Raw genomic sequence first — 20,203 nt, 5'->3', positions numbered from 1 at the left:
GAGTGGAGGTTCTCCCTCTACTCACCACTTTCCCTGTCTTGCTGAGAGCCGCCCTGAGCATCCTCCACAGTGTGGACTTGCCTGCTCCGCTTGGCCCGACGACAACTACGCCCATACGTTGTCTTAGCTGTTCATTTAGCTCCAATGCCTTCTTTAGCTATAAATGACATCAATTACTCCATTTAACTATCTCTGATTTTCTTATATCATCTTTCTAACAAACAACATCAGTTCACATAGTGTTTATTAGAGTTCTTCATATACACACCTGGCTGGGTATAAGTTCAAGCTGTGCCTCCTTATAAACTTGTTCCAGTGCATGTGTTAGTATCTGGTCCTCCACGTCAGTGAAATCAACCCCAGAGAAGACATCTCTCACCAGAGCATCAAACCGAGAGCTATCGGCAAAGGTCAGCTTGGACATTGTGTTCAGTCTTAAGGCCTGCACTACCAGACTACTCTCTTCAACTGCAAGTAGATGGATAGAGAGAGAAAATGAGTTAGAAAAAGAAAAGAAATTAATATAAATTTAATTTCAATCCAAAACAGGAATAAGCATAAAAAATACTTGAATAAGAGTATGGTTAACATTATAAAACAGCTATAAACTATGAAAAAGGCAATATGCTGAATGAAAAGAAAAAAAATAATAGGAAATTATATAAAAACAAGGTGAGGAAAATTTAGTATTGGTTTGCTCTTGCAAATGTCCCCAGTGAAAAATGTGCTAATTACCAAAACTTGTCACGATTTAAGAGACTGTCAATACTTTTGATCTCTTTTCTTTCTGCAGAGAAGCGCACTTGGCCAGACTACATACAGAGACAAACACAAGGATAAACCTCAGGGACTCATCGACAGACAAGAGGTTCACACGATGTGTCTGTGTGTGTGTGTGTGTGTGTGTGTGTGTGTGTGTGTGTGTGTGTGTGTGTGTGTGTGTGTGTGTGTGTGTGTGTGTGTTGGACAGATAAATGGTGGGTGGTGGAGGAAGACAAAGATTTTAAGGAAAGGGTGAGTAAAACCAAGCTAGAAGTGGAGGAGGTTATTGAAAACAAGAGGCATGAAGGGGACATGGGGTGAGAAAAAGAGGGCATCGACTGCGAACGAGCGGGACGAGAGCAACATCGACAGCCAGGTATCAGAGAAAGAGAGCGCTAACAAGAGGTCAGAGGAGGGAGCAGGAACTGAGGAAGAAATACTGAAGAAGTAAACAACAATGCTCTGGCAAAGTGTTTTGGGGACGAGAGAATGCAGAAGGACAAAAGTACAGACAAGTGAAAAACCCGAGGGAAGAAAAGTTTTTAGGGAAAGTGCTTGAGCTAAATGTCAATTCATGGCATGTCCGTACTAGAATATTTAGAGGGCAAGCGCAGCATGTGCACAGAAAAAGAGCTGGACAATAAAGCCTTTTGTTTAAGTATACTCGTGGTGTTTATCCGGCTGCATTCAATAGATATCCACACAAAGAGGCACAGATAAGCCAAACACTTTTATTGTATCTCTGTTGAGCAAAGGATAAGCATCTCCAGACCAGTCAAATTTTTAACTGTAACCTTATCTTCCGATGCTTTACGCCAACTCGAAAACTTTCTATCCCTCAGGTCCAAAGGTTGCTATCAGTATAGCAGTTTCAGCACTTCCAAAAAGTAGATTTTCAACTAGACTTAGAAAAGTTGCCACTTTTTTTTTTATTATCAGAGACTGTGTCGAGATTTCTGTTACAGCTTCATCTACTTCTGAGGTGGATGAAGAAGTTAAAAAGTCTGAAGAGGCTAAAACTTTGACAAGTTTACTTGTGGATTCTTTTTCAATAACCCCAATGAGCCAAATATGTCAGTCTGACAAAGGGTGTTATTATTATTAAAAGTGTCAATAGTCTTTTGGGCTCCTTTAACTTTAGTCGATTAAAACAATCAGATGATATTAAAAGCGTGGTTTGGATGTTACATGACAGCACAGTTACGCTTACTTTGCCTTTGAGATATATTTATTTATGATGTGTTGAATGATCCTTCACCAGGACAAGAGTCCAGTCTCCAATAAACACAATGGATTGAACTATATATTTTTTAACATCTATCCATCCATCCTCTTTTGCTTATATGAAGTCATGTTACAGTGGCAGCAGGCTAACCAGACATCCTCTCACTCAGTGAGACTCGACACTTTGGGATCCCATACCCCAAAGTATTCCCATACGGAAAATATAATTTCTCCTACAGGTTCTGGGTGTACCCCAGGGTTAGGGTGAAGAACCGATATTAAAAAAATAATAATAATAATCTGAGGACCTGCACTCTGTTCTTGACATATACCATGAGGGGATATGATATCCCATACTATATGTGTTCTCCGTCAAGGAGCAGAAGTTTTACACATAGCTACTTTTTATGTTAATTAAATGGCCCAACTTTACCCAATCACAATTACCCCCAAGTCACTGCTAATCCCTTGGATCCAGCTGAGTGACACACCAGTGCATGAAATGTTGACTTTAATTTCTCATTGGAAATCTTGTCAGGAGCGTGAAAACCACACATCATAATGTTTCCCTCTGCCAGCAACAGACCAGTGGTCCCAGTATGAGGCATCGAGGTAACTTAAGGCCTTTGGGTTTAGCTCCCAAGGTCATCATCAGCCAGGGCAGCTTTGAAGCATCTGTGCAGCAGCTGTCCACAAGGGGAGTGAGAGGAGCCCATAGCAAAAAGTTCTTTAGCTGGAGAAACAGCAACAGCCAAGAACCCCTAAAAAAGTGTGTCTGTTTGTTTAAATTCAGCCTCCAGATGAGAAATGTCTTGAACACAACAGTAGACTTTCAAAACTCTACCCAGAGGGAGAGTCTTCTGGCAACAAGAAGTTGGATGCTGGATGTTCTTTCTAATTATGCCTATTTTTGTTAAGTACAATACATCACTGTAACTCATCTGTAGGACTAGAATAAAGAATGTGTAAATTGACAAAACAAATATGCAGCCCATAACTTTCAGACTTGTAGTCTCAATCAGTGTTGACTCAAGTGGCTTAAGGCAATTTATTAGATTATGTGCAGCTCCCTCTTAAGTATAGATTTCATTCTCACCCCACCAAATGATTTCACAAATTAGCACAACCTCTGCTTCAGACAGAAATAAATCATCAATCAAATCATCAGGTGCTGCTTGGCTATAATGAAAGTCTGCCATTAATGTTGTGTAATTATAAACCCGAATAAAACACATTATATTTTGTAAAAATCCTAGTACTTTGCATTGTCAAAGTTTTGACCCTTTGTACTTGGCAAAGAGTTTGATTTTGAGTCAAAGATGAACCCATTTCCTCCTAACTTTCTTTTAAAATATATTTTTGGCCTTTTTAGCCGTTGTAATGATGTGACAGGCTGAAGGTGGACAAGAAAGGTTGGGGAGAGCAGGGGGGAGGGATGTAGCAATTGGCCCGGACGAAATCAAACCCTGGTCTCTGGAATAACCTTGTGGCATATGAGTTGCCTGCTCAACCCAGTGAGCTATACTGGCACCCCCTCAAAACATTCTTGACACAATATTGGAGAAGAAAAAATAAAAATGCCTCACAGAAATATTCTATATTAAAAAAAAAGGAAAAACACCCAGAGGGGGTCTTACTCTTTTCTTTGTCGCGATTCCTTCTCTGTTGCTGCAGGAGACCGCCACAGGCCTTCAGCACTGTCTTTAGAGCTCGCAAACCCCAGTCATAGTGTTGCTGAGGAGTCAACAACTCTCTGGAGAAAGAAATAAAGGCACATTTTTACACATCACACACTCTCAGTTGGCGGTAGCATTGTCTGTAACAGTCAGTCGTGGGAGGCAGAAAGGGTCATTTATCCACAAAAATCAAGCAACTGCATACTATTAATGCTAAAACATAAAGTCCATGTAATAATAACATGTGAAACACAAAACATCACACACAACACAGATATCAAACTACACAGGTGAAGCACACTGCATGTCAATTTGACCCTAATCCAAACCAAAAATGACTTAATTCTACCTTGCCAGGTTGAAGATTGCTACCAGTTTGCGTCCCAGTATTTCTCCATTTTTGAAGCCCTCGGAGTAGAGGATGACTTCAGCAATGAGCTCATTGTCTGGCCTGCTCATGGCCACAGGCCTGAACAGCTGCTTTAGGTTGTCTGGAAGTTTCTGTCTGCCTCCATAGCCTTTTCCTGCCGGGTTTAATGTGATAAAGACTCCAGAGTTAGGGTCCAATTCCACCTAGAGGATGAAGAAAGGAAGAACATGTTCTTCTCAATATTATGATTTGTTTTAAACTGGCATGAGTAAAGTTTAAGCAGTTCCTTCTTGAATTATGACAAATCCAGTTTTTACGCCATATATGAAAACATAAATGATTTACTGTGGGACTGATTTGACTGAAAGACAGTTAAAAAAAAAGAAAAAGAAAAAAATCATTGTATATCATGAGAAAGCGTCATAAATTATTGAGGTGGGCTTGAGAAATCGGAATGACCTGGTGTTCAGCATTATTGTTTTTGTCTGCATTTGTTTATTTTCTGACCTCCTTCCCTAGCAGATCGCATGTGCTCTTATGGTGTTTGAGAGAGTCTTGAATGGCCTGAATCTGCATGGAAACTGCAGACAGTACTGCTTCCTCTAAACGGTTAAACTCGTCAAAGCAGCCCCATGCTCCACACTTCACCAACCCCACAAAGATCCGTCCCATTGACTTCACATCGATACCCTGGAAAACAGACCAAAAAGAAAGTCCTTGTCATTGGTACTCAATTTGCAATCCTACTTTGTTTGCGCATGTGTGTGGACTAATCAAAAGGTTAGTGTATGTGTGTGTCTACTACTGCACATATGTGATTCATGGATATATTGTATCCACATGTGTTTAGTTGTAGCTTTCACTTTGTATATATTTTTTGCTTTTCGCAGAAGCATCTATACACCTCGTCACAGTTGAACACCAGCACTTGACGTCCAAACAGCCCTCCTAAGGCTTTGACGGACTCAGTCTTGCCTGTGCCGGCTGGCCCATAAGGGTTCCCCCCGAGCCCCATCTTCATTGCCTGGGTCAGAGTCAGGTAGCATTTATCAGTCAGTGGAGTGTGCACCAGCTTAGCCACATTCCCCTGGGAGGCAGTAAGAGATAAGATAGAGAAAAAAGTTAGAAATAAAGACAGCAAAGGAAAGTGATGGTGGCCAGACAGCATCGCAGATATGGGTGAAGGGACACGATGGAGACTGAAACAAACTCGTCAAAAAATAAAGGAAATGAATGGAAAAGGAAAGACATGACAAATGAATGATGGACGGGCAAAGAAAAGAAAAGTAAACGGGAGTCTGGATGTGGTTGTAGAAAACTGCAGAGTGGAAATGCAAGAAGGCACTGTATTACACGTGCTTCTTATCCCTGCATAAACAGTGCCCCCAAAAGGTTAAAAAAAAAGGTTCAAATACATTGATCAACACCTACACAACAGCTCCCATAAGCGGGATACTGCAGCCTGCCACACTGCAAAAACTGTTTAACGATAGCTTGTGATAAAGCTGATCCAGCCCCCAAACTCCTACCTATAGTGTAATTATTACTGGTATAAACTGGGATTAAGAAAATGTATGTGCTCCTAATACTACCTTACCTGGGTCATACTGAAAGTAGCTACAGAATGAACAAAATGTTATAAGGCTTCACCTGAATATTAAACTCTTGGCATATTTTGGCTAGATTTAGATATTTGGTTTCCTTTTTTTGGTTGTTACTCATGAATATAATAATTTTTGTTATGGTTATAAAATTAGACATGATGTCAGTCATTTATCACCTGTAAAAATAGACAAATAACAGATGGCACAACTTGCTGTTGAAAATGCCTGCTGCTTTCCTCCCTTGCAAGTCAATGTGCTGTAAAATGAATGCTAAGAAAGCAGATTTAATTTCCTCTGGATTAATATTCTTAATTAGCAAAACAAAATGTCAAGTAAAGATTAACTGGTGTGCAGGAAACATCACTGAATGTTTTGGTTTGTTCCATTTGTGTAATTGAAAAGAGGAACGCATATACAACACGTTTGCACTATATCACACCTGGTATTCATATGTATAGCTGAATTGTGCATCCACCATATGTATGTGGCAGCATTTGTCCGGCCCCATATAGAACCGAAGCTGCTTCTTCCAGGCCCAGGCATCAGTAGTGGTAACTCCTGCCTGGTTAAGTTGCTTCACCACACTGATGTTGTGGATAATATCCAGGATCAAGGCCTTCAGCTTCAATTGCAGGACACTAGACTCTGTACAAGGAGACATGCATAAATTTTAGGGTGTCAGAACCTGTAAAAGTACACAAATAGCACATTTCTGACATAAAAGAGCATTGTATCTGTAAACGCAGGGTGCTGGATTTAACCAGGCCAGGAAATAGTTAATATTTGTTACAACAGTGTATTGAATTTGAATAAACCACAGTGTAGAACTGAGAAATTCTGAAATGAACAATATGATTTTTTTCAGTATGACTCAGGCAACACATTTAAACATTAAAAACAGTGCTGCATTACCTCTTCAGTTCATCACTGTTCAAGTTTTATGGAACTAATTAGACCAGCAGCTGTAACCCTGAATTTTACATTCTTGCTTGATGTGGGATTTCTCTCTCTTTCTTTTGGTAAAGTGGTGATCATTCCAAACAGGTGTCAGTTCTTGACTTCAGGGGATTCTAATTTGTATTAAAAAATAGCATTTGAGCTTATATAACAGAAATAAGCAAGGCCTTCTCCCCAAAAGACATCCCCTGGAAAGCAGTACATGTTCTTTTATAGGCCAAAGAAACCACGTACATATCATTCAGTATTAAAAGGGCCTTTCAGTATGGGCAAGTTGCCCGTGCCCTGTGCACTAATGCACACTGATACCATCAAGGATGCTGGCTTTTGTACTGTGTGCTTACAACAAGTTGAGTGATGGCCCTTCTGTTTAGCCTGGAGGATTTCTAAGAGTTTAAAATTTTGACCTGTCAGACCACAGGAATATTTTCTGCTTTCCCTCAGTCCGAACAAAGGCCCAGAGAGAGCACTGGTGCTAGTGGGTCTGTTTATATGTGTATTTTTATGTGCACCTGACTTTATACTGTACTGCACTATACTATACACTGTACATGATGATAGAGAGCAGTGTCACAGTGAAGAAAAAAGAGGAAAAAAAATACAATATGTATAGTTCTTATATAATTATAATTCTAGTAAAAAAAACTTTTTACTGCCTAGCAACCCCCCAAAATCAATTATGGCTACACTCCTTTTTACATTTATCTCTGAAGCTGAGAATGACCACTTCAAGCCACCTTTTATGGATCTTTTATAGTCTTGTTGACATGTATGCATCAATAGTGTCAGCCTAGCTAGAGATGCATACAAATTACTTCAGCAAATGTATGCCAAATGTATCCTGCCAAATGTATCCTGTCTTGCCTCACCAACAAATGGCTCCTCACTTCCTGTGGAGTTTATGGACATTTTAGGCAGACTGGGTAATTAGATTGTCTTTCTTGCCATTACTTTTGCTGCTTTAATCAGTCCCAGCACTTTATAGCCACTTGAGACACACTGGTGTCTCAAAGCACATCACATAGGGATTTTACCCTTTTTAACCCCTTTTCACAACGGTGTCCTGCATCCATGATTTCCTCTCAAAATGAATCATAAACGAGCAAAAGTAAGATATTATTAGTTAAGTTAAAACTAATAAGCGACACGACCACTCAAAATAGTCCAAAATGAGCCTTTGCAGCCTTTACACTGGTTTAGTCATAATAACCTTTTCAGCTATCAAAAGCCCCCGATTTGATACAGCTTGTCATTTTCAGTAGAAAACAAAATGAAAACTTCCCCAGGCACCATCCTGACACAAGAAGTGAATTACTCCAAAGCCTTGTTTTTTTTTTTCTTTAACAGCTAAAAGAAACAGCACTTGCAATATTACAGTACATCACCACCTAGGCGTGTCAGTCCTATCTAATGAAATCTCTAAGAAACATTGCCATATATTTTGGTTCTTTACACACAAGCCAGTAATTTAATAATGTATTATCATGGAAATAACTGCTACAGGCATAAATGGAAAACGTGTGCATGTAAAACATTCACAGAATGAACCATATTATCTGCAAGAATATAATATCTCCATATAATATAATCCAGTGCTGTACTAAAATAAAATGTATTCTACAACTGTGTGAAAAAGTCTAAAAGCAAATTTAGCCCACACGCTGTAGTTAAGCATGAAGAAAATGACAGAAGAGATTTGGAATTTGACCATTTCCCAGAACGCCAATGTCCTGTGAAATGTCGGTACTGCTGGTGCTTTTCATCTCATGAATGAGTAACTTATTTAAATCTAAAAGTAAAGCAAATTTGAGTTCTGAGGCAAAAGTCGGCTGTTATGCTTTATGCAGCCATATATTCATCCCCGGGTCATTAAATTCGCCTGTCAGTTATGTTGCGTACAGATTTAAAGTGTACTACTGCCCCTTTGCAGCTTCCTAGGAGACTATGAGTGATACACTCATTTGGAATTAATTTCCCACTCATCTCATACTCTCAACAGATTCAACCAAGCCTGAGATTTGGATCAGTATCTGATGTAGACTAAGTACACATATTAAGTAGCAATTGTTTATCTGGACTCTCAGAGAAAGGTCAAAAACTAAAATAAAGGTTGTGAAATTTGCTGTAGAAATAACCACAGAGAGAGAAAGAAAAATCACACATCAAGTGTGGGGCAAAGACGTGAATATTTTAAGACCTCTTGGGGAAAAAACATTGCGTAGTTCCTGTTTATCACAACTTCTTCTGTCTTTCTGTGTATTACCCTTATGTCAGAGATCGTAACCAGTCAATATTGGCAATGCTAATTGTGAATATGGCCACTAGGGGTCATAGGACTCCACTCAAGTAACCCTGCTATTATATATCAGTTATATAAACTTGTATCACTTTATATATAATGTTAAAGCTAGCGTCTACGTTTAGCTGAATACTTGGATTAGAGGAAGAAAAACTGTAGAACCACTGGTGAACACGGTGGCATGGTGATTACTGTTGCCTCAAAGCCTAACAGTAAGATGGTCCTGGATCTGGCCAGGGCCTTTCTGTGTGGAGTTTGCTTGTTCTCCTCGTGTCTGTGTGGATTCTGTCCAGATACTACAGCTTCCTCAAGCACTCCAAAGACAGGCATGTTAGTAGGGTTAGGTGAATTGGTGATTGGCTCTAATAGGCTTCAGATGTGAATGTCAGTGTGAATGGTTGTCTGTCTCTCTGTGCTAGCCCTGTGACAGACTGGCAACCTGTCCAGCATGTACCCAACCTCTCGCCCTATGGCAGCTGGGATAGGAGATGAAATCAGAAACGCAAGGCTGAGACTGTTTTGGACATGAGCAAAAGAGAGGAAGTGGATATGTTGGGCAAAGGATGTTGAAGACAGCTACCAGGCAAAAAGAAAAGAGGAAGTCCACATAAAAGGTTCAGGCATGAAATAAAGGAGGGCCTGCAGAGGGTTTGTGTGACAGAAGAAGATGCTAGGGATAGAGTGAGAGTGAGATGACTTGTTGTGGCCATCCCTAAAGGGAGGAGTGGAAATAAGAATAAGAAAGAAACTGGCTGGTTGTAATAATCACAGATTTGATGTTTATTCATTAATGTTGGTTATAAATTGCTTTTAACTGTAGGTTTTTTTAATCCTTGTATGCACACACTAAGCTAAACGTATATATGTTAAATAAAATCCATATCATGTGTGCAGAATTTCATGTAGTCAGGGAAACGTTACACCGGTCTGAATGAGCACCCATACTTTATCTTCCCCGATGCTTAAACACAAATGTGGTCCCTACCTGTGTTATCAGAGCTGGTGTCCACTGTGGTATAGACTTCTAATTTGCTGTTAAGCTCCAACTCCAACTGATGCAAATTTTGTTCTTTTATAGCTCTTTCCACATCTTCAGTAAATTGGATTTGCTCAGCCAGACACAGGATCTACACGAAAAAATGCAACATTGTTTAATGCTGGGGGAAAAAACATATTTTCTTTTACATCACCAGCTTTAAAGAATATTTTTAAAAAGCAGTTGTATAAAAGAGTGTGTGCACCTGTGATGGATAACGAGAGGGGTCCACTTCCCCTTTCTTTGCTGCTGACACACATTCATACAGCAAGTGCTTCAGGGTCTCCTTCATTTCCACAGACAGCTCACTTAACCACACCTAGAAATGAAGGAAAACTGTTTATGCAGAACCACAAAGGAAGGTTCAAAGAAAAAGCGTATAAAACGTTTAAAATGAATACACATCTGTGTTGCTTTGAATACATTTTAAAAAAGGATAAACATACTACAAGTACCTCCTTAGACCTCCAACAATGATAATACTATTTATCCATCTATATACATTCATAGCTTTACCTCCACAAGGCTGGAAATGTGTACAATATTTCTGAGTGGCACAATTTCTCCCTCCAAAGAACACATGGCGACAATGTGCTGGCATTGCTCATCAAACACAACACTGTGGATGCCTGCAAAGGGAATATATATGCAGACTACCTTCACTATCCAATACAACCGCTATGATTCAAACAATATGAACAAATATAACAAAAGGGGGAAAACAGGCAGAAGACAGAGCGACAGCAGATAAATGCAAACAATCATCAGCAACAACAGAATGTAAGAACACACATTTCTCTGACCTGCAAAGAGTTTTTTTAGGTGTGACTGGATGACACTAGGGTTGGTTGCCTGCCCAAGAATTTCTAACAGATCATCATCACCAATGAAATAGAACCGTGGGAAGGCAGACCGTTTCTCCTGTGATGCAGACACAAAACCACATTTAGGTAGTGGTGATATTTGAAACCCATGTGAAAGAAAGCAAATGTCTTTTCACACGTGCGTATTCACCTCCAGGAACTCATTGAGTGACTTTTGGCAGCGCTGTAGTTGGTCCAGTATGGTGACGAGGGAGTTTCTGATGCCAGCCCTCGAACTCAGAGAAACAACTCTGTTGTCTCTCTGGATGTCTGACATTATAGACCTAAGACACGGAGCAAGAAAATGTTCAGTTATGCCAGTTTCTATTTGTCAGCAAAAGAGAAGCCACATGTAGTTGGTATATTATGGTATATTATCACATGTAGTATATAGTGGTTTTCTAATCTTACTGAACATTCAAAGTGCTTCAGACTACAAGCCACATTTAACCGCACAGTCAAATAGTGTTTTATTCTATACATTGCAAACATGGAAGTCTTTCAACTGTCAGAGGAAGCTAGACTACCCAAAGAAAACTCATGCACTCATAGTGAGTGCGCACATTCAAACACCAGAAGGAAAGGTCCAAATCAGGAACGTTCTTGCTGTGAAGTATCAGTGTTAGCCACCATTGTGCCTAAATGGGCAAACGCTTCCTTTGTGTTATTACACAGAGCTGCACGCACTGTACCTGAAGTCTTCATCAACTCGTTTGAAGCGAGCCTCCTCTCGGGGCAATGCTCCTCGTCCAAAAATGGGCTCCAAATAAACCCAGCGCCTCTGGATGGCATTCAGACTGAGCAGATACTCATCCAAGTCTGACAGACGAACTTCCCACAGACTGACCTGGATATACGTGGAGTAAATACTCAAACCTTTGTCACAGTTTCTTCATCAGGGATTAAATGTTAATATATAAATGAACCCAAAATTTTTTTTTAAAAAACTGCATGTACCAGTACAAGCTGAGAAAGGTATGTGAAAAGTACTTTTTCCATACATAAAAAAAAAAAATTAAGCACTTAAAGTTTATTCATAGATTTAAAGACCTTGACCTAACCTTGTCCTGGAAGCTGCGGTAATAAGGGGAATCTTTCAGCGACTGGAGCAGACAGCGATTATCTCCCACCTAGACAGACAGAGAAATGGTGAAAACGTAATACCTAATACATAAGACATTTAGGCATTTAGTGTCAACTCTGTCTCCCTAACAATTGAGTCAAGTAAGCTCTTTTATTTGAACTGCCTGACATAACATTTCACTGATGTACTCAAACCAGGGCAACATTTACATGTAAATATGGACAGCAACATTTAAAGAAGCAAGTACTAATTATATAATGTTTTTTAAAAAAACAATAACACTGTTTCACAATCAGACACAATGGGTTCTATCTTGGTAAGCCTCTACAAACCTTATGTATGGGTCATTCTAAAGCAGGGGTCTTAAAAACTTTCGGCCCGCGGGCCACTTGTGGCCCACGTCACTCCTACTTGCGGCCCGTATATTGACGTGAAGAAATGTAATGCAATTACATATTGAACTTTTTTTGTTAGGCATGATTTGTTTGTTGCTGAATGCAATGTTAAAATAAGTTCTTTAAAAAGAAAAAATGATTTAACATGAAAACAATATGAGCAGAGAGTACAAACATGTAGAGGGATTGGCTGTGTTGGTTCAGTGAGAGAGTTATTTGTAAAGAAAACAATTTTCACTAGAAGTCAAAAACTAATGTGTACACTTATGTCTGCATTTTTATTTTGTTAAATACAAACAAAATTAGAGTAGAAGTGCTGCCACGCGTTTGATCAGAAAGAGAGTAACAATTTGTTTATTTGGTAGTTCAAAGTAGTAGCAGTTGAAAGACTTCAGTTAAGAGTGAGGAAAAAAAATTGCATTCACATTTGCAGATTTGTCTTGTTATACAATATTTGACATTTAAAGAAAACTCTAGCAAAACACTATATTTCTGGAAATATTTGTGGGTGTTTTTGTGTTTGTTTGTTTTTTGTATTACTTGAACAGTAAAGTGGCCCTCCAATGAGATGACAGTGCCAGCAGTGGCCCACAGCCCATTTTGGTTTGAGACCCCTGTTCTAAAGAGTTCATTGGATTCAAGTGTGGCACTGATGCAACAAGTCAGCTTGTGAAATTTCTTCCCTTCTAAATATTTCACAATAAGTGGCATTACTACAAAGTGGAAGTTTTCCAGAAACCACTGAAACTCAGCCACAAAGTGTCAGAGCGCCAAGTGCTGAGGTGCATAGTCCGTAAAAGTCGCCCTCACTCTGTTGACTCAGTAAGTCGACCAGACCGCCTCTGGCATTAAGATCAGCACAAAAACTGAGTTTGCTGAGATGAGGTTTCCATAGCTGAGAAGCTCCTGTACTGTATGTGTAGGCAGTCTTGTACTTTTGTCCATATGTGGTATATTCAGGGCTCATGTTCAGATAAATTTGTGTTCAAGAAGTATCTTAAACCACATTAGCCTAAATCACTAAAAGCAATACTTTAGTACAAAAAGATTGTATAATTGCAGCAAATCCCTTTGTGGCTCTTTTTCTTATTCAATTTCCTCTGATAAATTAAACTAGAGTAAAGAAGCAGCAATCTTGTGCCACCCTATCCACAGATATAATGAAGCTCAATTATATCTAGAGGCCATCGCAGATTCAATAGTTAACAATATAGAAAATTTAAAACAATCCAATCTAGACAGGCAAAAGATTAACTACAGCAGGACAAATGTAAAGCAAGATGAGGACGAATGAGCGCAGCAGATAACTGAAGCTGTTTTTCAAAAAGGGATGCAAGTGCCAAGATTTGCCTGTTTGTCCCTCTGGAGTCAAACAGAAAAATCTCATTAGCCACTTGAATGTTCAAAATGTCTAAAGTTTCCTATTTGGCCATCATTTCCATCTTAGCAAACAAGTGCTTCTCTAGTGAATTTCAACAAGTGGATACATTTCAGGGGTTTTAATCTTGATTTGTATTCTTTTTACTATAAGCAAGTAGCTAATTTCTAGCTTATTTCTCTGAACTATCTCAAGCACTGTGCTGCCCAGCAATTTCTTATAGACTAACTGCACCTGATCTAACTACATTAGATCTCTGTGTTCAACCTTCTCCTAGTTTAGTCCACAATAAATGAACTGCAATTCATACAGCACCTTTTTACACTCCAAGCTGCATCCACAGATGCATTTTTAACGTAACACCTGCAAACCTAGATTGATGCATCAGATGGTACTGAGGATTCAGGATCTTGCCTAAAGGGACTTAAATTTAGTATTGCAGGAGCTCAGGTTTGAAACATGGACCTTCTGAATAGCAGACAACCTGCTCTCAATTCTGGGTCACCATATACAACATGATTTTTGAGGGCCATAAAAGAGAACCAGACAACCAGGGAGGAGTGCAAGGTCCATCCAGGAGATGTAACTATTTTTTATAAAATGAGTTATAGTCAACTCTAACCAATAAAGAAAATTACTTTCCTAGTCAAACTTCAGAGATTCAGTCTTGCATTGTGAACCAAATCTGCATTTTATTTTTATACACAACAGCTGAGTTGATGTCTTTTTTTTATGTGTGTTCCATATATCTACCTGGTTGACAATATCCTTCCAGTCCTTGATGAGGGTGAGAGTGCGCCCACTGCTGTCTGTGTACTCAGTGAGAGTGAAGGTAGCTGCAGCTCCCCACAAATCCAGCTCCCTCAGAGCTTCTCTGATCGTCACCTCCGCCTGAGCACGACTGTTCAGATCCTATATCAATGTGCACCACATGCACACACAAAAAACACACGCCTCTGCATCAGTCATATTGAGTTTTGCGTCTGGACCCCCCGTTTGCCTCATTACATTTCCAGAACATCACTGAAATCTGCCAACATGTCCAAACTTTTTCCAAAAAACCTGGAAGACTATCATTTCTCAGCTTCGAGTCGTGATGTACTGACTTTTTCACTTCCATTTCTGTGTTTGTGCGTGCACAGTGTGAGAGGTTGCATTGATACCCTCAGGATTTTAAACAGGTTTGATTTTCTTGTGATTTTCTTGATCGGGAGCTGGTCGTGAGGTGTTAATCGCTTCTCGTTACCCCATGTATACTACATGTTGCACGACACGCGAAACTCGAGCCAATCCACAAAACGGTTGGACAACTGAAAGATTGTCTCAAAATGGGCCAAAAATTGCACAGTGTATGCCCAGCTTAAGATCATTTCTAAAAGCACTTAAATATTTGCCTTTTAACCATGTATCCTATAAACCCTTACAGTCAGTGTTTTTTTTTAAGGTGGTTGTGCAATATACAAATGCAGGCCAAAGCAGCTTTATAGATATCAGTTACGATCTTTATCTTGCCATTACTGAAAATTACTGAGTTCTGATTCCCTAAAGGTTAGGGCACTAAAAAAGACATTTATATACAATTTCAAAAGTGTGTTTGTACAGACCTTGAGCTCCATTGCTTTCTCTATGATGGTATTTGCCACAGCAAGAAGGTCACTAAAGGTAAGTCTCTCTAAGGTCGTCCCTCTTGGGAGGCCTAGTAAACGGAACATGTCCAACCAGTGGTCCTGAGACAGGTGGTCCCCACGTACATACTTCAGCACTGGAATCATGTTCTAGATATGGAGACGAAAAAGAAAAGGAAACAAACAAACAAACAAACAAACAAAAAACAAGATTTGTAATTAGATCACTTATAAAGTCAGAATAAAGATTTCCCTCTCACAGCCGTGCAGATTCAAATGAGACGTCACAGCCAGGCCGCCCACGAGGGAACATCCCACCTTTGCGGGGATTCCCCCTCGGGGGTGGCATGGTGGTACGACAGGGCAGCACTGTTGCCTGATTTCAATTCCACCATCAGGCCGGGGTCTTTCTGTGTGGAGTTTGCATGTTCTCCCCTCATTTGCGTGGGTTCTCTCCGGGTACTCCGGCTTTCTCCCACAGTCCAAAGACATGCAGTTAGTGGGGATATGTTAAATGGAAACTCTAAATTGCCCATAGGTGTGAATGTGAGTGGGAATGGTTGTCTGTGTCTATGTGTTAGTCCTGCAGACTTGCGACCTGTCCAGGGTGTACCCTGCCTCAAAAAGGAGAAACGAGGAGAAAGAATGGAACTGCGTATATTTTTAAGTCATGTTTCCACTTAGACAAACTGTATATCAAAATGTAGCAGCTAACTGCTGTGACATTTTCTGAGTAAACTCCAACAAGAACCAGAATAAGTATACTGGATATCTGACTCAGCCAAAGCATACACGCATATTTCAGATAAGAAGACTCGAATTGAACACGAAAAGAAGACAGCGACATATTATTACTTGAACTGTACTAGTTTATACCTTGTATTTGTCGACTTCCCCTTGTAGTTTAACAGACATCACAGTGGGTTGCTCCAGTTTTCTTAGTCTGTCTTGCCAGGTAAACAAAAACTCCTCAAATACATATGTTTTACTCCTGTAAATTAAAAGAAAAAACACACACAATTACATGACTAAACACATAGTACTGATTAAAAAATACTCTATGTAAAAGTTAAGATATGAGCCCTAAACATGACCCCCCTCTACCTGAATGATATCCAGTCTTCCTGGGCCTTCTCTGAGAACCCTTGGTGCCACTCCTCATACAGACCCCACATTTGGCTGCACTCCTCCATGTCTCTTTTTGTCTCTTCGGCCACAGAGAAAGACGGAGTCTCCAGATTGAAATAGGCACAGTCTTCACTGAGGAGAGCACAAGAGAGTCAAACCTTTGGCCGTAATTAAACTAAATGCAATCTCTTCACACCATTATTTAGTCGCAAACAAAGTCATAACTCAAAATGACCTTGCACAAGTTGTTCATGTGGCACACGATAAAGGAAATAAAAACCCTAAATACTTTAAACATTCTAAATCTCTTAGTGAATAAACCTGAATGAAAATAAACGTACAGCAGCTTAGTGCGCACAAGCTCCAGCTCCTCGAACTCTTGCTGTTTGTCCCTGATTGTCTGAAGACATGCAAGCAGGGCAGCATGATCACCAGTCTCAAGCATCTCATCTTTAGGTTTTAGCTGGTGCCAGCGTGCCTTAAACCGCTCCAGATCTGCCCTGTAAACATCGATACGACTGGCCGCATAACTTCGCATCACCTCCACCTAAGAGAGTACCATGCATGAAAAAGAAGGAGTCATTCTGAGGAAAACAGGATCTGAAAAACCAATTGGAGCAATAAGTTGTTATTTGATCGATCTAAGTGTGTCTGTATGAGTTTATGTCACCTGGTCTTTGACCATTAGCTGGTGGCTCTCCATGACAAGCTCCAGTTTGTCCCACTTGGCCCTGAGTGAAGAGAGAGAGTCCAGCCCAGCTCCAGCCACCGCACGTAGCAAGCGGTTCTTCTCCTCAGCAAATTGGAACTGAGGTACAATCTGTGTATAGACATGAAGCACAGTTTGTTTCGAATGACATGGTTAAATTTTAGACCGTTCCTTGTGGACTTATAGGACCAATGCTATAAATCAATCAGAAATATGACAAGACATACTGTAAAATGCACTAACAAAGACAAAGCTTTTATTTATTTGACAGGGAGCAAAATGTTTTACTAGATGTATGAAAGTTAACCTTTAATTCTAAAATTACCCACAAACAAGGAAGGAAGAAATTTACAAAGAAACCCTCACGATCTGGGTTTAGGAGTGCTTGTGTCTTACTTCAGGTTTGCGGGCAAGTATCTGGTTATATTTGGCACTAGCCGCACCAATTTCCTCCATACTCTCTGGTCGAGAGGACAAGGCCTCCATTGATTCTGTCACAAAAGTTTCTATTGCTTGTGTGTGGCCTGCAAGCAAGAAGGAAGAGAATATACTTTCAAAAAAAGAAAACAGAAAAGGAAAGGGAAAGGGAAAGTGAGAGCAAAGGGGATATCTTAGAGCTGAAGAAATGGAAAACAAATTTTCAAGACAGACACAAAATTGAGAAAGAGAAATAAAACACTGGTTTTTCCATTGGTGAGAAAGACACCTTTAATAATAATAATACACTTAATATTTTTTATATAAAAGCATTTATTGATGCAAAGACAGAAACAAAGTGGGGGCTTGGCTAGAGTGTTTTCATTCTGCCACAAACATTACATACTAGAAAAAACAAGGAAAATCAAGGTGTCTGTGTTTACCTTGTATAGATTTCCTAAGTGAGAGGAGCAGCATGTCAAATAGCCTCTGAATCAGGTCATCTATGGCGGCTTTTACAGGCTCACAGTTGACAGTGATACAGTCCACTTTCTCCTGACTGACAAAGAAAGGAGGAGGCCAGTGACAGAAATGCAGTTGTTGAGTGTTACATTTGTGGTGTAAGTTCACTTTTAACTGCACGAACTGTACCCAATAAAGAAATATAATAAGTAAAACTATAAATGGATAAAACTGACTCAGACAGTGAGACAAATTCTTAGTAGAGAACAGAACATAATGCCTTGGGCATTTCTGGAGCGCATCATTTTCTAAAAGTTATGAATATGATATGTGATCTTTGCTGGTATGATTAAACAAACCTTCCCAAGCTGTTATGGAGAAAAACACTTCAGAGGTTAACAATTAACGATTAACTTGTAACAAAGAAAATCACTTAAGATATCAAAACAATCTGTGAATGACCTAGTTATATAAACAGTATATAACAATACAGTCTATACACTTTTTGCAGTGTTTACTATCCTTATCATGATATGTAAGGATAAATATCATTTTCATTTCACCAGGTTTAATTACATTAGTTAATACGTGATGTGTACCTGGGTAAACGTTCTGACTCTTTTCCCTTGGCTTTCAGGGCCTTGAAATTTCTTTCCCAGTCCTGCACGGAACTCAAATGCTTCTCGATCAACTTCTCTAAATCAGTCTGTCCCAACACCACCCACTCCTGCACTCACGCACAAACACACACGCACACAGGATCACAGTGAGGCGGGGTGCAGTGCATATTTCCTATTTTTAAAGGTGTCTGTGTTAAAGGTGACAGTAACGATATCATCCATCAAGACACAGATGACTAAATAAAAAGAGAAGTAAAGAAAAGATGAGATAAAAGAGAAGTCTGGTGCAGGCTGAGGGCTTCCCCCTGCAATTTATACATGCATGATCGCAGACTAAAGGGAAAAGACAATAAATTGCCTTTACTGTTCTGTCATGGTAGTATGCAGGGGAACACAGCAGTGAAAACAACAGAGCTTCAGTAAAAAAAAAAAAAGAGAACCATGACTGATCCAGGTTTCATTCTTTCAAAGACAGCAATACAGTCATTCCTCAGTGCAATGCTTCAGTGAGAAACTTGTGACAAGTGTTTCATTATTTAAAATATACGTACATATATAAAATGGTACGCTGCTGAAATAAACTAAAATCAAGTCAGAAACATGATGATGATAATACTAAATATTTAAGTGCTGAGCCAAATAACTGATCGGAAATTATTAAATCTCGAGTCCGAATTTGACCAGCCTCAAATCCGGTCCAGGTGTCAAAGAGTTACGCAACATGCAAATTTTCATTTTTGTACATAAAACACTATACAAAGGCTCACTTAAAAGAAAGTAAATAACAAATCACTCTCAGAGTAATTATAAAAGTCAAAACACCTTGAACTTGTGTTGTATAGCTTCCAGGCGACTAAAGAGGTCTTCGGCCTTGCTGAAAATTGTGAGGAACCCAGACGCATTCCTGTCAATCATGATGTTGAAGATGAGCTCCTCCCCCTGGGTGCTGACCCCTCGGAACTGGTTTGGGATCGAGATGAAACGCTTCATTTCTCTAAAATAGCGTGCACGCACCTCCTCAAATGGTGGCGAGAACTGTAAGCGGCCCTGCCTGTTAACAAGAACAGGATTAAAACGATTCCACGGTTTACTCTTAAATCCACATTAATCGATAATACCCTTTTAGAAGAAAGAGGAAGTGATAGAGAGGTAGAGAAAACTGTTGATATGACCAAGGGTGAGAAGTGAGAGGTGGGGGGAAAAGTCAGTAGTTGCTGTAATTGACAAGAGAAGTTGAAAATGCAGATGCAGAGAAAATGCAGAGGAGGGAAAAAAAGATGACAAGAGTTAGAGGGCAGAGAGAGAAAGCGAAACCTGGACAAGTGAAATTTTGGGCACTGACTTGAAAGTGAGATCAATGTGTATTTCTGGCAAGTTTTTGTTCAGTGCTTCCAGCCCAGTCTGATATTGGTGTTCAAGAGCTTTGTACAGCTGATGGTTCCAGTGCTGACGCCATGCCCGCATGTCATCAGACCTGAAGCCCTACAGACACAAACACACACACACACACATAAACACACACTTTTTATTTCCTATAAAAAAAATATTTATCTATTTATCCAGAATGATTTATTCTGAAATAAGAATGTCATGC

The 20,203-nt window shown here is 39.7% G+C and overlaps 1 protein-coding gene across 3 annotated transcripts in view; it reads right to left on the bottom strand.

Moving 5' to 3' along the window:
* dync2h1 (dynein cytoplasmic 2 heavy chain 1) overlaps positions 1 to 20,203 on the bottom strand; it is a 119,293-nt gene that overhangs the window by 87,494 nt on the left and 11,596 nt on the right. For all 3 annotated transcript variants that reach the window (XR_010095479.2, XM_063492427.2, XM_063492428.2), the window contains exons 18-42: positions 19,952 to 20,091; positions 19,432 to 19,660; positions 18,589 to 18,716; positions 17,971 to 18,086; positions 17,507 to 17,634; positions 17,072 to 17,221; positions 16,743 to 16,948; positions 16,378 to 16,533; positions 16,150 to 16,264; positions 15,253 to 15,423; positions 14,402 to 14,560; positions 11,853 to 11,921; positions 11,484 to 11,638; positions 10,943 to 11,075; positions 10,732 to 10,849; positions 10,445 to 10,557; positions 10,134 to 10,247; positions 9,878 to 10,019; positions 6,076 to 6,281; positions 4,937 to 5,119; positions 4,540 to 4,722; positions 4,012 to 4,235; positions 3,624 to 3,739; positions 269 to 468; positions 26 to 157 (exon numbers count right to left, since the gene is read on the bottom strand). Coding sequence is in view for 2 of the 3 variants with exons in the window: in XM_063492427.2 (XP_063348497.1) it covers positions 26 to 157; positions 269 to 468; positions 3,624 to 3,739; positions 4,012 to 4,235; positions 4,540 to 4,722; positions 4,937 to 5,119; positions 6,076 to 6,281; positions 9,878 to 10,019; positions 10,134 to 10,247; positions 10,445 to 10,557; positions 10,732 to 10,849; positions 10,943 to 11,075; positions 11,484 to 11,638; positions 11,853 to 11,921; positions 14,402 to 14,560; positions 15,253 to 15,423; positions 16,150 to 16,264; positions 16,378 to 16,533; positions 16,743 to 16,948; positions 17,072 to 17,221; positions 17,507 to 17,634; positions 17,971 to 18,086; positions 18,589 to 18,716; positions 19,432 to 19,660; positions 19,952 to 20,091 (3,786 nt within the window). In the remaining variant the exon portion in view is untranslated. The remainder of the gene's footprint in view (positions 1 to 25; positions 158 to 268; positions 469 to 3,623; positions 3,740 to 4,011; positions 4,236 to 4,539; positions 4,723 to 4,936; positions 5,120 to 6,075; positions 6,282 to 9,877; positions 10,020 to 10,133; positions 10,248 to 10,444; positions 10,558 to 10,731; positions 10,850 to 10,942; positions 11,076 to 11,483; positions 11,639 to 11,852; positions 11,922 to 14,401; positions 14,561 to 15,252; positions 15,424 to 16,149; positions 16,265 to 16,377; positions 16,534 to 16,742; positions 16,949 to 17,071; positions 17,222 to 17,506; positions 17,635 to 17,970; positions 18,087 to 18,588; positions 18,717 to 19,431; positions 19,661 to 19,951; positions 20,092 to 20,203) is intronic.

This window comes from Pelmatolapia mariae, linkage group LG14 (genome assembly GCF_036321145.2).
Source record: "Pelmatolapia mariae isolate MD_Pm_ZW linkage group LG14, Pm_UMD_F_2, whole genome shotgun sequence".
NCBI lineage: Eukaryota > Metazoa > Chordata > Actinopteri > Cichliformes > Cichlidae > Pelmatolapia > Pelmatolapia mariae.
Note: the sequence above shows the minus strand (reverse complement) of the source record. Positions and strands in the feature narration are given on the sequence as shown.